Source organism: Triticum aestivum, chromosome 5A, assembly GCF_018294505.1.
Source record: "Triticum aestivum cultivar Chinese Spring chromosome 5A, IWGSC CS RefSeq v2.1, whole genome shotgun sequence".
Taxonomy (NCBI): domain Eukaryota; kingdom Viridiplantae; phylum Streptophyta; class Magnoliopsida; order Poales; family Poaceae; genus Triticum; species Triticum aestivum.
The window spans coordinates 621,326,486-621,340,751 of NC_057806.1; the positions used below are offsets into that span (position 1 = coordinate 621,326,486).

The following is a 14,266-nucleotide window of genomic DNA, read 5'->3' on the forward strand; positions in this document are numbered from 1 at the left end:
CTCAGTTGTTTCCTCTCAGGTATGGATGCAAGTTCTTTCTATAATGAATGATACGCATGCTTGTGCGTATTCGAGAAAAAAAGGTATGGATGCAAGGTCCGGTGAGAGTTCAGCAGAATGGCAAGCCAGGAGAGAATAGCGTGCACCAGGCAACAACACGCTAGGCGGAGCAGCCAGACATGTTGGCGGAGATGAGGTTTTCTGGTCTTTTTTAAGTAATTTTGTTGTATTAGTGGCAGAAGTGAGACATCAAGTTGCCTTGACAAATGACTTTTACCTTGTGCAATGTTAAATTTTCTTGGACAAGTGACTTTTGGGAACTAGGAGGTTCCGTATGAAATCTCGCCTAGAAATAACTACCAAAACTAAGTAGGTTACATTTCCCAACCGCCGAAATCATTGATTAACTATAGATAGATACTCCATTGATGATGAAGAACACATCATCAAATTTTTAATAAAAGCAAAAAATCTTAGAGGTCAAGAATATCAACTACATAACATTGACCAGGAATATCCCGAAACATGAAAGCCCCTTCTCACACCTTGCATTCATGACCCACACCATCTCTAGCATGTCATAGTAATCTATATCTATACCTACTAATAAAGAAATAGGTATTCTTAGTCCATTTTGCTATTTTATAGAAAACCCCTAATGTTTCTGACATTAAACCCGCAGTACATATCAAATGTTTTATAAAATACTCATATCTTCTAAACCGTAACTCCAAATTTAACATATTGTATATGGAATTTGATTAGAAAAACATGTAGAATATGAATATAATGTTATTTTACCTGTTAACAATTTAAAAAAAATACTATCTAGGATGCAATGTTAATCAACAATGCATTATCCGTCTTTTTTTCATACCAGTACTGATTCAGATTGGGGATGAACACCTCAGCAAAATTGGGATTGGACATAAAATTGAAGATAAATTTGCTAGAGACACCCAATAAATAAGGACATGCATGACAAGAAATAAAAGAACTACCCAATAAAGATGAGATGTCCGCTACAAAAGAAATAAAATAGAAAATGCAGAGGAGATCCGATAAACATGAGATGTTGTGCTATTCTCCTATATAAGAAGAAAAAGAGAGGACATGCATGAAAAAAAAGTAAAAAGGTGACAAACATGAAAAAAAGACAAGTTTGATAAGATATAAATAGTGATGAAAGGGACCAATACCTATGACATGTATGGCAAGAAATAGTGATGAAATAGGGGCGCAAGTACCTGCGTCCACAGGTGACCATACAAAAATGTTCTTTTTCAGACAAAAAAAATCTCTTTTTATGATTAAAAAATCATGTATCTTTTTAACAACACTTTATGTATTTAAGAAATATGGATGTGAAAAAAAAGTGCTCAAGAGTTACCCTAAGTTGGTGATTCTTAAACTGAAAATTGCCATTGATGCACACATATGTCTCCATAGTGTGCTAATGTGTCATCGTCTGTTTTTGTCATTTTTCTTTACTCGCCCGTAATAACACCCCATTCCGAACATGACATGAATAAATGCATGATTACTTACCCATTTCTTTGTACGGATTAAATCTACATGCAAGCCGTGTTGAAATAAAACACCTATAGAATCTTAAACTGCATTTTTATAGGTTAAGACCATCTTTGTTTGGGCGTAGCTACAAATTCTCAGATTATAGACAATTTTTTGTAAATTAAGAGCATGTGTGGTTTTATTTTTTTCTCCCGTTGCAATGCACGGGCCTTTTTGCTATATGACCTAAACAAGCAACACGTGATATCTGTAGCATCTCACACCAGCCATTCCCTTCGCTAACTATTTTCCTCTTATGATTCAACACTTCCAGGGGTATGAGGGATAATAACTTGTATGCATATAGTTGAAAATAAGAAATGCTAGGAAGCTAAGCAGCGAAGCAGAAAGCATTGCTGCCTATTGGCAGTCAACACACTCAAAAGTACCGCACCACATTCTAAACTAACTATCTACTTCCTCCATTCCTACATATAATTCTTTGTAGAGATTCCACTAGAAACCACATACGGATGTATATAAATGCATTTTAAGTGTAGATTCATTCATTTTGCTCCGTATATAGTCCATCTAGTGAAATCTCTACAAAGACTTATATTTACGAACGGAGGGAGTAGATTTTAGTAAATGGCGTGATTTTCCTGCTGCGTTGAGATTCATCTGACAACACATAAGATTAATTTTCTAGTTCTGCATTTTTTATTAGTAAACGGTGTCATTCCCACTCATTTTGGATTCCCACTCTTTTTTTTGGTACTGTCATTTGAGTTAGATGCCAAGTATCACAAGATAGGTGTCAGAGTCAGATCATTTTGTCTGAATTCCCATGGTGCTCTGCTTTGTTAACTGAAGAATGCATGCAGAGTTCAGTTCTCACACGAGTTAAGTTCTGAGAATTCAAAGCTCTGCTTAGTTTGAGAAAAAACATTTTAGCCAATGTATATGCAAACATCAAATGAATCCCTGAATGGAGACAATGTAAATATTTATCAGCCAATATTCAGTCCTTTGGCTGATTTTTCATTTAGTTAGTTGTCACTGTCTATTCCCATGAACCTATCATCTGTACTGAAAGTTTTGGGATGGGTAGTTGGGTACAGTCGGTACCGACTAATTTTGTTCATGCCGTTTGAGTGTTTTAACACAATCATTTTTCACTATGCATGCCCAAGTACGTTAAGAATGAGAAAATTCTGAAACAAAATATGGTGCAACTTTTGTGTTCAAGTGTGTATTGATTAGAAAAAGTGCCCACCAAGAACCATAAACGGACAGCATAAAGATAACTTTGTCAGGATTAGGGTTAAGGTAGTTATATTCCAGACCATTCTTTTTCCTTTCAGTTCTAACCACATATGCGAAAATACAATAATGCACTGCAATGATGCCTTCTTTTTTCAGCAGAAGGGTTGTGGATCCTATGGGGCACATGTCATTTAGCAGTTGTTACGAGCCCAACTACGATCCTGATGACGGTCTGTCGAAAAGAGAGAGCTATGAGGAGAGCACCGCATCGAGTGACGAAGAAGCGATCATGATTTTCTCTTTTGTGTCTCCTTTTCTTTTACTTTTTTCATTTTATTGTTTTTCAGTCTTAAGAATTCCTACTTTTGTCGTCATTTATCTTCTGGGTTAGTTTCAGTCATCATTTGTTGCTCTGTTTCTCATTTCTATTAGTCCTCATTCTTTATTCTTCAGGTTCAGTCATGCTTTTTCAGGTTTCAGGTCTCATCCTTGATGAGTTTGTTCAGTTTTACGTTTCAGTAATTTTCATTATTTTTTCATTTTGTTCCTTTGTCATTTATATTTTCACCAACTGAACTTGTCTTTTTTTTTTCAGTTTTCAGTGTACTTCTTCAGTTTTTCAGGATTATTTCAGTTATCTTTCTTCAGTCCTCCTCAGTTTCTTTAGTCATGTCAGTTGTTTCAGTGATAGTTGTCAGTTCAGTTTTGGGCAATAGTTGCACACTATTGATCTCATTCTGGTAGTCTATTCCTGGGTGTCTCTCTTGACTCTTTCCTTCTCCATTTATTTCCTTCCAAGTCATATTTGTTCAGTCTTTAGTAAATGTTTCTCGACCACCTTTGAGTCTCGTTTATTCAGTCCTCTTCTCTATCTATCTTCAGGTTTTTCAGTGTTCAGTTCTTGTAAAGTTTTCAGTCATCTTTCTGTCTATCATTGGTCATTCAGCTTTCAGATTCATATGACAACATCAAAAATCAAAACAAGACACGTGGAAGCACATCATATGACAGAAATTCGACTTAACCCCAAATAAAAATCAGTCGACTTAAGAATAGGCAGTCTCTTCTCTCTTTCCCTTTTCTCCGTACAACTCTGCAGCCACTACTTTTCTCTTGATGATTTTTATGAGCTAAGATCGTCCCACCAGAAGATCGTCCCAGCAGCTTTAAGTGACCATCTCAAGTAAATGTCCACAATCGTACCAACTGTACCATTTTTACAGTGACACATGAGTTATGGTAAGCAGACCAAGTGGTTAACCAAGCCTCAATCAACAGGAAAACACGAGACACGATCATAGTGCCAAACTCGCCACAACTCCAGTACTCTTTTGTCACCTTCCCTTCCTTGTGTTAAAGACAGTAGATACAGCAGGCACCTAAAACATCATCTTTAATCACCATGAAATAAAATTCAAATATCAAACTCTCCTGAAGCCTTGTTGAATAGAACATCTCTGCCGTTCAAATGCATGATTCCATCCTTCAAAGTGCACTTCCAGCGATTCTTTGTCCTTGTTATCTTGTCAAATTGTGCGAGGACAAGGTGCTGCGTCTCATCAAAGTCATCATCTATGTCGTCATCGTCGTCGTCATCTTCATTAAGAGGAGGTTCATCATCATCTTCACCACCCGCTGTATCGTTTCTTGGCTTTGGTGTTGCAACAGCAGGTGTGGGAGTTTGATATTCCGAAGATTCCCCAGGGGTATTGTAGTCTGGGGTTGCATCATAATGAACCGCAACCTGGTCTGCACATCCATCCTGTTGTGGCACAAATGAACCGGCTGAAGTATATTCATCCCTCTTCCGTTTTCCACAAGACATCATGAGAAAATCCTTGGTCGTCAGTGGCTGGGGTTGCATCATCATCCGGATCTCCTCATCATAAGCAAAAGCAAGGTTGACATCAAGCCCCAGTGGTCTCTGATTCATCCAGGGCGACGGAGGTTGCATGAAAGGGCTTGGGCGGCCAGTCTCTGGATCAGCCCCGTTCATCATCCCCATCCCGTTTCTCATGGCACTGATCGGCGATGGGGCATAGTCCAACGGCCCCGTATCGATCCCAGCTTCAAGCGGTGTCTGGATCGGTGTCTGCAGCGGCGTCGGTGGGAAGAGCATGTCGGCGGTTGGGGTGGCGTACTCCTCGGACGTGGCCTCGTAGGGCACGTTGAGATCGTGAACCGGTGGAGTCGCGCCTCCAGCGGACGCTCCGGCGGGGGAAGCCCTGTTGCGGTCGGTGTTCCCTGAGATTGCGCCACAGTGCAGCAACTTCGTCTCCCAGAGAGACTGGAGCTCGTTGAGGACGGCGTCGCCAACGCCGGAGGTGATGAACTCCTTACGAACTTTGGCGAGGACTTCCTCGACGACGGAGAGGTAGACGGTGGACGCGTTGCCGCTGGCCATGACGGTGGACGTGCTAAGTTTAGGGATTGCGCGGGAGGCCTAGGGTTAGGGTTTGTGTGCTAGGTAGCGAGGGCGAGACGGGCTGCAGATCGAGGGGGCGGCCTCTTATATAGCCGAAGCTCTCCGACACCTTGTCTTCATCAGGCGAGGTGGGACTAAAGGAACCACTGATTTGAGGGAGGACCGAACCGCAGTAGTATGTGGGTTCGCTGAAGCCCAGCCTCCCGAAGCCCCAGTTTCGCCGGCCCATGGTAGCTCTGCTGTTTCTACTCTTTTCTGTTTCTTTTTTCTCTTTTTCTCTTTTTTTTCTCTTTCTGTTTATTTTATTTTACGTTTATCATTTTTTATCTTTTCATCATATTTTCCGTGTATTTTTTAGTGTGTTTGAGGAGCCACATAATGAAATTGTACCGATCCTCATAAACGATGTAATGATTATTGCAAATGAATAAAGCTCAAGTTTTTTCAAAGAATTTCTTTTAGAAATTGTCACCCTGATGTTTGCACTTCCACAAACCTTCATATAGTTTTGCCGCGTCGCGAGAGACTTTCACAACATTGCTTTTCTCAGCAACGTTCAGCTCCAAAAGTTCAATGTCTGTACATTATAACCCTTTGGTTGTCCTCAATGCAACTTACGTCTCTAACTGATTTGAAGCACTCAAAATATGCTATTGTCGATTTGTTTTATTCTTTATTAACCTGTTGTTGAATATAACTGCTCTACAAGTTGGCCTAGTGTTTGGTTTACTGAATAATACAAATAATCTTCTTATGCTCAAACAAAAATTTACTTTCAGGACATTAAACACTTGACAAATTCATGCTAACATGTACACATAGACACACATTTGAACCTACTTTATTGGCGGAGCTGTATGGAAAAGGCATCTTGATCAAAATGACCGGATTTGACCATGATGATCCCTAAGAAAAGAACTTCAATTGACCGGTGGCCTGAAGTATGATCGAGTGGCTTAGCGCGTGCTCAATATGTCTGCCGCGACAACAGAATTGCCCACCCCGCTAGGCGGAGCAGCCTTACATGCGACCATTGTTCTTGCTGGTTTAAACAAGGCCATGACTCTTGATGACTACTGGCGTATCATGTATGCACGCACTGATTGCAGTGCCTGTCTCTGGAACAATTGCTCTGATCCATGCGCATGGTAGCCGGTGATGAACTTGGGTCTTTATTCGAAATGGTGGGACAAGGTGCTTCCTGCAGAGAAACAGTCTGCAAATACGATCATGATTATGATTAATGACCTAGCTACCTACCCTACTTCCTTGCAAATTGGAATATTCCCGGTTCCCATTAGACTAGCTAAGCTAGAGACCATCAACCACCATACATCAAGTCTTAGTATAACTAAACGTGTGTGTGGGTATAGTACTGCCCCTTCATGTGTCGTCATTACGGCCCTCTTTCTATATATATATATATATATATATATATATATATATATATATATATATATATATATATCTTCGATGATTGATTGGTAGGAACAGATATCAGAAGGGAACTATGTGATGGTAGTGTTCATGGTATGTCTAGTAAACGACAAAGAGTTTTCAGAATAGCAGACATCAGGATGAATTAGGCCTAGAACCAGGGACAAGCAACCCGTGTGACCAAACATGACCCCCAAATGGCGGCCCCAAATTTCGGAGGACTTCAGTTCAGTCGGTCCTTGTTCAGACAAACCAGGGACGGATCCACAAAGGGCCAACCTGGGTCACTGGACCAGCTAGAGGACAATGACTGGAGGTGAGCATGGACCATCTACAGGCCGATGCGGTCAGCAACAACGTGTTTGTGACGTCTTGGTCGGCTGGTCCTTCGGCGTAGGAGTCCTCCGGCTGGACGAGCGTGTCTCTTTGTCTTCATCTTTGAGATCGCTGACTCATCTCACCGTGACTACTTCTACCTCGACCCGAGTATATAGCAAAAAACTACCACATTACGGGCTAGGTCAACAAAAACCTACCACTTTATGAGCTAAGATCGTCCCACCAGCTTGAAGACAGTGACATGAGTTATGGTCAACAAACCAAGTGGGCCAAGCAAGCCTCAATCAACAGGAAAACACGAGACATGTTCATAGTGCCAAACTCGCCACAATTCCAGTATTCTTTTGTCACCTTCCCTTCCTTGTGTTAAAGACAGTAGATACGGCAGGCACCTAAAATATCCTCTTTAATTACCATGAAATGAAATTCAAAAATCAAACTCTCCCGAAGCCTTGTTGAATAGAACATCTCTGCCGTTCAAATGCATGATTCCACCCTTCAAAGCGCACTTCCAGCGATTCTTTGTCCTTGTTATCTTGTCAAATTGTGCAAGGACAAGGTGCTGCTTCTCATCAAAGTCATCATCTATGTCATCATCGTCGTCATCGTCATCTTCATTAAGAGGAGGTTCATCATCATCAACACCACCCGCAACCTGGTCTGCACATCCATCCTGTTGTGGCACAAATGAAGCGGAAGGATATTCATCCCTCTTCCGTTTTCCACAAGAAGCCATCAGAAAATCCTTAGTTGTCAGTGGCTGGGGTTGCATCAACCGGTCTTCTAGGTCCTCATAAGCGAAGGCAAGGTTCACATCAAGCCCCAGTGGTCTCTGATTCATCCAGGGCGATGGAGGTTGCATGAAAGGGCTTGGGCGGCCAGTCTCTCGATCAGCCCCGTTCGTCATCCCCATCCCGTTTCTCATGTCACCGATCTGCGATGGGGCATAGTCCCACGGCCCCGTATCAATCCCAGCTGGAAGTGGTGTCTGGATCGGGGTCGGTGGGAAGAGCATGTCGGCGGTTGGGGTGGCGTACTCCTCGGACGTGGCCTCGTAGGGCACGTTGAGATCGTGCACCGGTGGAGTCGCGCCTCCAGCGGACGCTCCGGCGGGGGGAGCCCTATTGCGGTCGGTGTTCCCTGAGATTGCGCCACAGTGCAGCAACTTCGTCTCCCAGAGAGCCTGGAGCTCGTTGAGGACGGCGTCGCCAGCCCCGTCGGCGATGAAGTCCTTACGGACCTTGGCCACCACGTCTTCTATTACGGTGGTGTAAATGTTGCCGCTGGACATGGCTGTCGAGGCCTAGGGTTAGGGTTTGTGTGTAGGTAGCAGAGGGCGAGGCGGGCTGCTGATCGCGGCGACGGCCTCTTATATAGCCGAAGCTCTCCGACCCCGTCTCTTCACCAGACGAGGTGGGACTAAAGGTACCAGGGAAGACCGGACCGCAGTACGCGGCTTCGCTGAAGCTCAGCGTCCCGAAGCCCCAGTTTGAGCCGGCCCACGGTAGATCAGCGGCTTCTCTTTTCTGTTTCTTTTTTTTTTGCTTTTTTTGTTTCAGTTTATTTTGTTTTGTTTTACGTTTTTCCTTTTTTTAATCCTTTCATCATTTTTTCCCGTGTATTATACAAATTTCAATTTGTGTTATACACAGAATTGTTCATCGTGTATTTAAGAAATGTTCATCCTATATTAAGAAAATGTTTGACATATTTAAAATAATTTTCATCATGTATTTTAATTTTTTTAGAATATATCAGAAACTTTTAAATGTGTTTCAAATATATTTTTAACATATATCACAAAAATGTTCAATGTGTATTTAGATATTGTTCAACCTATATCACAAAAAAGTTCAGTGTGTATTTTAAAATTTGTTCAGCGTATATTTCCAATTTTTTCAGTATATATTTAAAAAATATCATCGCAAAAAATTCAACAAAGTTTGGGATTTCAAAAGTTTGTTCATGTTTCTCAAATTTGTTTTCGATTTTCTCGAAAATTGTTCACGTCTTAAAAGCTTGTCCGACTTCCAAATTTCTTCACAATTTTCAAGCATTATTCGCATTTTTTAAGAAAAATTGTTCACATTTTTCCCAAGAAATGTTGAGATATTGAAATTAAACAGAACTAGTCGTCGCCATTGGATAGTTTCATTGATGTTGTAGACATATTCTTTCTCATTGTCACTAGCCTTTTCTTTTTCCCTTTATGCACTTCACTAACCTGTAATAATTTGGTTGTTTGCATCATCGAGATACAATGACCGATAGATCGTGGGTATTCCTCCTTCTTGCTCAAGTAAGCAGCCGGCATATCAATTCATTATCCTTGGGGCTCGGCTCGCTCCTTCCTATCTACGTTATTCTTTCTTTGTTACTCTCGTAATGACGTTCCAAAAGATATCAAGGTTACCATGTCACAACTCTGATAGTGACTGGGGGATGATAACTAAATTCTTCATCTTCCAAGAAAACTAAATATGTACACAAGAAAAAGGAAACAAATACTCTTACATTTGTGTTTTGCTCACGAGTCTTGTATATATTGCATGTGATCTCTCATCCACCCTGCTCATCTACCCATGCTACTTAGTCGATTCAATAATCCATATATACATCTCGATACAATCTTAATCTCAGTATATAGGTAGCTGAATACGTGTGGTATTCAGTTTCTTTTATACAACATGAGATACTTAAGAAAACAGATGATGAGTTATACATGCAAAGACGATTTGTATGTTATTTATATTTTGGTAGTTAAGAAACATTGTCCTTAAAATCTGAGATTAGAGAGCATCGGCATGTAGTCTCTTACCATACACATCAGATCATAGTTTTGTCGCGTCGCGAGAGACTTTCACAACATGGCTTCTCCCAGCAACGTTCCCCTCCAAACGTTCAATGTCTGTACACTATAGCCTTTTGGCTGTCCTCGATGCAACTTACGTCTCCAACTGATTTGTAGCACTCGAAATATGCTATTGTAGATTTGGCCGTGTTTGGCTCCTGGAGAAATCCTTGCAAAAACTGTGGTTGATGCCGGTGACGGCGGCGCATTTTTGGTGTCGTTCACCTCCTTGGGGGCATTGCTGAGGAGTCCAGTTCACCCAAATCCCCCGAGAGTGTCCCCGGGCGTAAGCCCAAGATCTTGTATTGCTAGATCGGACGATGACGACGGCAGGTTCGTCGCTACCTTCTTGGAGGCGTCGTCTTGGAGACCATGGCTGTTGGTGGTAACCCGACGGCTTGCGTGGGTGGCGGACTAGCGGTTGTCGGTGGAGTGTGGTTGATGTTGATGGTGTTGCGGCCGGCTTGGGGGTCGACGGTGGGTCTGTGCTCTTCTTCGGCGATGTTCGTGCTCGAGTGCTTCTTGGTGTGTCTCTGCTAGGCGGTGCCCTGCGATCTCGCCGGTGGCACACAGGTGCCGTGGCGTTGTCTCGACCTCGTGTGTCCTTTCGAATGTACCCCCAACACAGGTGGTGTTGTGGCGTTGTGCAGTCTCGGATGCGCGGTGCCTTTCGATTGCGTCGATGGTGCAGTGCCGTGGTTTGGTTTGCTCGGCGATGCCCCTCGACGACGTCGGTGACACACAGGTGGCGTGGCATCGTCTCGGCCTCGCGTGACCCTTCGAATGTGCCCCGTGATGCAGGTGGTGTCGCGGTGTTGTGCAGTCTCGGTTGCGTGGAGCCTTTCGATTACGTCGACGGTGCAGTGTCTTCGTTTAGTCTCGGCTGGCCGATACCGTTCGATTACACCGGCCGTGCTCTTTTTTGTATTGTGTTGTGTTTCCCTTCTTGTTCTCCCCCTGTTGTGTGTGACGTCTTGTGTGTCGTCGTTGTGTTGTGTTTCCCTTTTTGTCGCCGTCGTCTCATGTATCCCATGTACCTCTGGTTCACTTGAGCCCATCTTGCGAGGCTGCAAAGCCTTATAGGCAAATGATTACAATTCAGGTGGGGAATTCTCTCCCTCCCCGGTGAAAATTCAAAAAAAAAAAAAACTGCTCTACAACTTGGCCTGGTGTTTGGTTTACTGAAGAATACAGATAATCTTCTTATGCTCGAACAAAAAATTACTTTCAATTCATAAAACACTTGTCAAATTGATGCTAACATTTACACATATATGACACATCTGAACCTGTTTTATTGGGTAAAATGGTCCATATGAGCTGCCATGTGGTCACTTGTATGGTCTTTAGTTTGGCGGATGTATGGAAAATGCATCTTGATCAAAGTGGCCGACTTTGATCACGATGACCCCTAAGCAAAGAACTTTAGTTGGCCGGTGGCCTGAAGCATGATCAAGTGGCTTAGCGCGCGCTCAATATGTCTGCCGCGACAACAGAATAGCCCGCCCCGCTAGGCGGAGCAGCCTTACATGCGACCATTGTTCTTGCTGGTTTACACAAGGCCATGACTCTTGATGACTACTGATGTACTCCCTCCGTCCGAAAATACTTGTCATCAAAATGAATAAAAAGGGATGTATCTAGAACTAAAATAAATCTAGATACACCGCCTTTTATTCATTTTGATGACAAGTATTTCCGGACGGAGGAAGTATCATGTATGCACGCGATTGCAGTGCCTTACTCTGCAACAATTGCTCTGATGCACGTGTGTGGTAGCCGGTGATGAACGTGAGCGTTTATTGGAATTGATGGAACAAGCTGCTTCCTGCATAGAAATATTTGCAAATATGATAATGATAATGATTAATGACCTAGCTACTATCCCACAAAAAAGACCTAGCTACCTACCCTACTTCCTTGCAAATTGGAATATTCCCGGTTCCCATTAGACTAGCTAAGCTAGAGACCATCAACCACCATACATCAAGTCTTAGTATAACTAAACGTACGTGTGGGTATAATATTGCTCCACCATGTGCCATTATTACGGTCCTCTTTTTATATATATCTTCGACGATCGATTGGTAGGAACAAGTTGTGATGGTAATGTTCATGGTATGTATTTGTTCCTAAATATTTGTCTTTCTAGGCATTTCAACAAGTGACTACATACGGAGCAAAATGAGTGAATCTACACTTTAAAATATAACTACATACATCCGTATGTAGTAGTCATACGGATGTATGACTACTACAGGGCCCCAAATTTCGGAGGGAGTAGTAAACAATGAAGAGTCGCTACACAGGCTAGAGGACAAGGACGGGAGGTGGGTGTGGCCCATCTACAGACCGATGCTGTCAGCGTCGACGTGTTTGTGAGGCCTTGGTCGTCTGGTCCTTCGGCGTAGGAATCCTCCGACTGGACGAGCAGTTCTCGCTGTCTTCATCTTCGAAATCGCCGACCGATCTCACCGTGACTCTTCTAACTCGACCCTGTGAGGCCGTTAGTTGTAACTTTACTAGGTAGGCCTCATTCTAGAGTTTGCACATGGCTCATTCTAACGCCCCCGTGGTATTTGTCATGTACATGATTGAAAAATCAATCGGAAAGACAGATCTAATTAGCATACTATGTTTTCTTTTTGTTTGTCTAAGCATCACGTTTTGTTTGTCTGAGCATCAACTGAAACAAGCAAGAACAGACCTAAGCATAAAAGATTTTTTTTTAGGATATGTGATAAGCATCACTATCTGTTCTACCCGACTACAGAGCTGTCCACTCTGACAAGAGTACATATGAACGTTAAACTGCGAGTCCTAATGATAACATTTCCCCAGAAAACTGAAACAAGTTCATGACGATGATTGCGGGGGTGGAGGCGACATCAATGATCTCCTTGGCTCATTGCCTGGCTGGTGACCCTTCCCAGCAGCCTTCTCGTCCAACAAATCCTTCAGCCCTTCCTGCACTTGTGTAGGTTGAGGCGCGTGTCATGTATATGCGCCGCAGCGCTGGCTTCAAAGTCTCGCCCCCACCCCTCGCTGCCACCGCGAGATCCTCAAGCACAGTAGGCTCACTTTTAGTTTTCCCCTCCTCACTGTTGCTGGGGTATGATTCCTCTTTGGCCTTCTTGTAATCGTTGGGCCTGAGCTCGGGACCGATGTCCCTAACCCAGGAAGCCCCATAGAGCCTAGTTGCCTCCTTGAGGAAACACCATTTTTCTTTCAGTGTTAGCTTAGGGCGCCTCTTGGTGCCCGGAGGGTCTGGCAGAGAAGACGGGAAGGCGATCTCTTTCAGATCGTACCTCACGTAATCGTACACCTTCCTGCAAACAACTCTCAATTTCATTCCGACTGCTACTGCAACAGCCTCTTTATGTGGTTCTACGATGGATTAACCTGCTCCATGGTAAAGCACAAGGAGGGTAAAATAACAGAGCGAAGTACTGAAATCTATATTTAACTTCAGCATGTATTGTGAGAGTGACAAGAACAAATCATTTCTGATGCTAAAAGGGTAAAAAAAAAAACAGAACAATCTATAAACACCAAAAGCACCTGGGTCCTGATGTTCATCTCAGACGCATTTAATCAAACACCTTGTCTGCACAAGAACTCTACAGTACTAAACAAGCAAGTAACAGAGTCTTTTGCACATATTTAGCAAGCATCGATACAATCATACAAAGTTGATGATTGGCTGGGCTGTGATGGAAAATAGGAAGCCACTGTCTGTTTTGCTCATGTTCAGCAAGCAGGCAGCAATCATTCAATCAGGTTTTGGTGAGAACAGTATAAGAAATGGAAATTCACAGTAATACAAGACTTGATAGTGGATGTTTGATACAAAAAGGTTGGATGCAGAAGCTGAAATGCATAAAATTCAACACTGCTTCTCTTGATCCTCTTCTTTTGCCCACTACCACTGTGCTCTACCAAGTCTCAACCCAACAAACGAACCTAATGCAAACAGCCAACAATGAATCAATCGATAAATTTAAGGATCGGAATCAGAAATTGTGAAGGATCCTCTATTCTCAACCGGGAAAATCAGAAATTGTGAAGGATCGGAATCCGGAACACTCACGATGCTGCTGCCTTCGCCGACTGCCCGTGGAGTGCTGCGTACGCCGCCCGTGCTTGCCGGATGTGGGTGCCTCTGTCGCACTGAGCTAGCTGCCTGACGACTGAAGAGCACCCGAAGAGGCGGGACGGGATCGTACGCCGGTGCTGTACGGAGGGCTTCAGGTTGGGTGTCGGCCGGCCTGGGGAGGGATGGGGCGTGGCAGCGCGGGGCACCGGCACTCGGCTTCGCTCCGGCGACCAGTAGGGTTAGCGTCGTAGTCACTACTCTGGGAGACTGGGAGACCTCCTCCTTTTTTTAGCAAAGGAGACCTCCTCCTTGGCGGCCTTCAGCGCCCGAGAGTAGAGAT

At 43.3% G+C, this 14,266-nt stretch overlaps 2 protein-coding genes and 1 pseudogene across 2 annotated transcripts; all 3 read right to left on the bottom strand.

The window, feature by feature from the left end:
• Positions 1 to 3,775: 3,775 nt before the first annotated feature.
• On the bottom strand, positions 3,776 to 5,246 carry LOC123108020 (transcription initiation factor IIA subunit 1-like). Its single transcript, XM_044529889.1, has one exon. The coding sequence runs from the start codon at positions 5,180 to 5,182 to the stop codon at positions 4,193 to 4,195; it is 990 nt and encodes a 329-aa protein (XP_044385824.1). The 5' UTR covers positions 5,183 to 5,246; the 3' UTR covers positions 3,776 to 4,192.
• Positions 5,247 to 6,697: 1,451 nt separating this feature from the next.
• On the bottom strand, positions 6,698 to 8,309 carry LOC123108021 (transcription initiation factor IIA subunit 1). Its single transcript, XM_044529890.1, has one exon. It carries the CDS (start codon positions 8,268 to 8,270, stop codon positions 7,407 to 7,409), a length of 864 nt encoding a protein of 287 aa, XP_044385825.1. The 5' UTR covers positions 8,271 to 8,309; the 3' UTR covers positions 6,698 to 7,406.
• A 4,242-nt stretch (positions 8,310 to 12,551) lies between these two features.
• LOC123108022 (uncharacterized) lies at positions 12,552 to 13,226 on the bottom strand (annotated as a pseudogene).
• Positions 13,227 to 14,266: the final 1,040 nt, after the last annotated feature.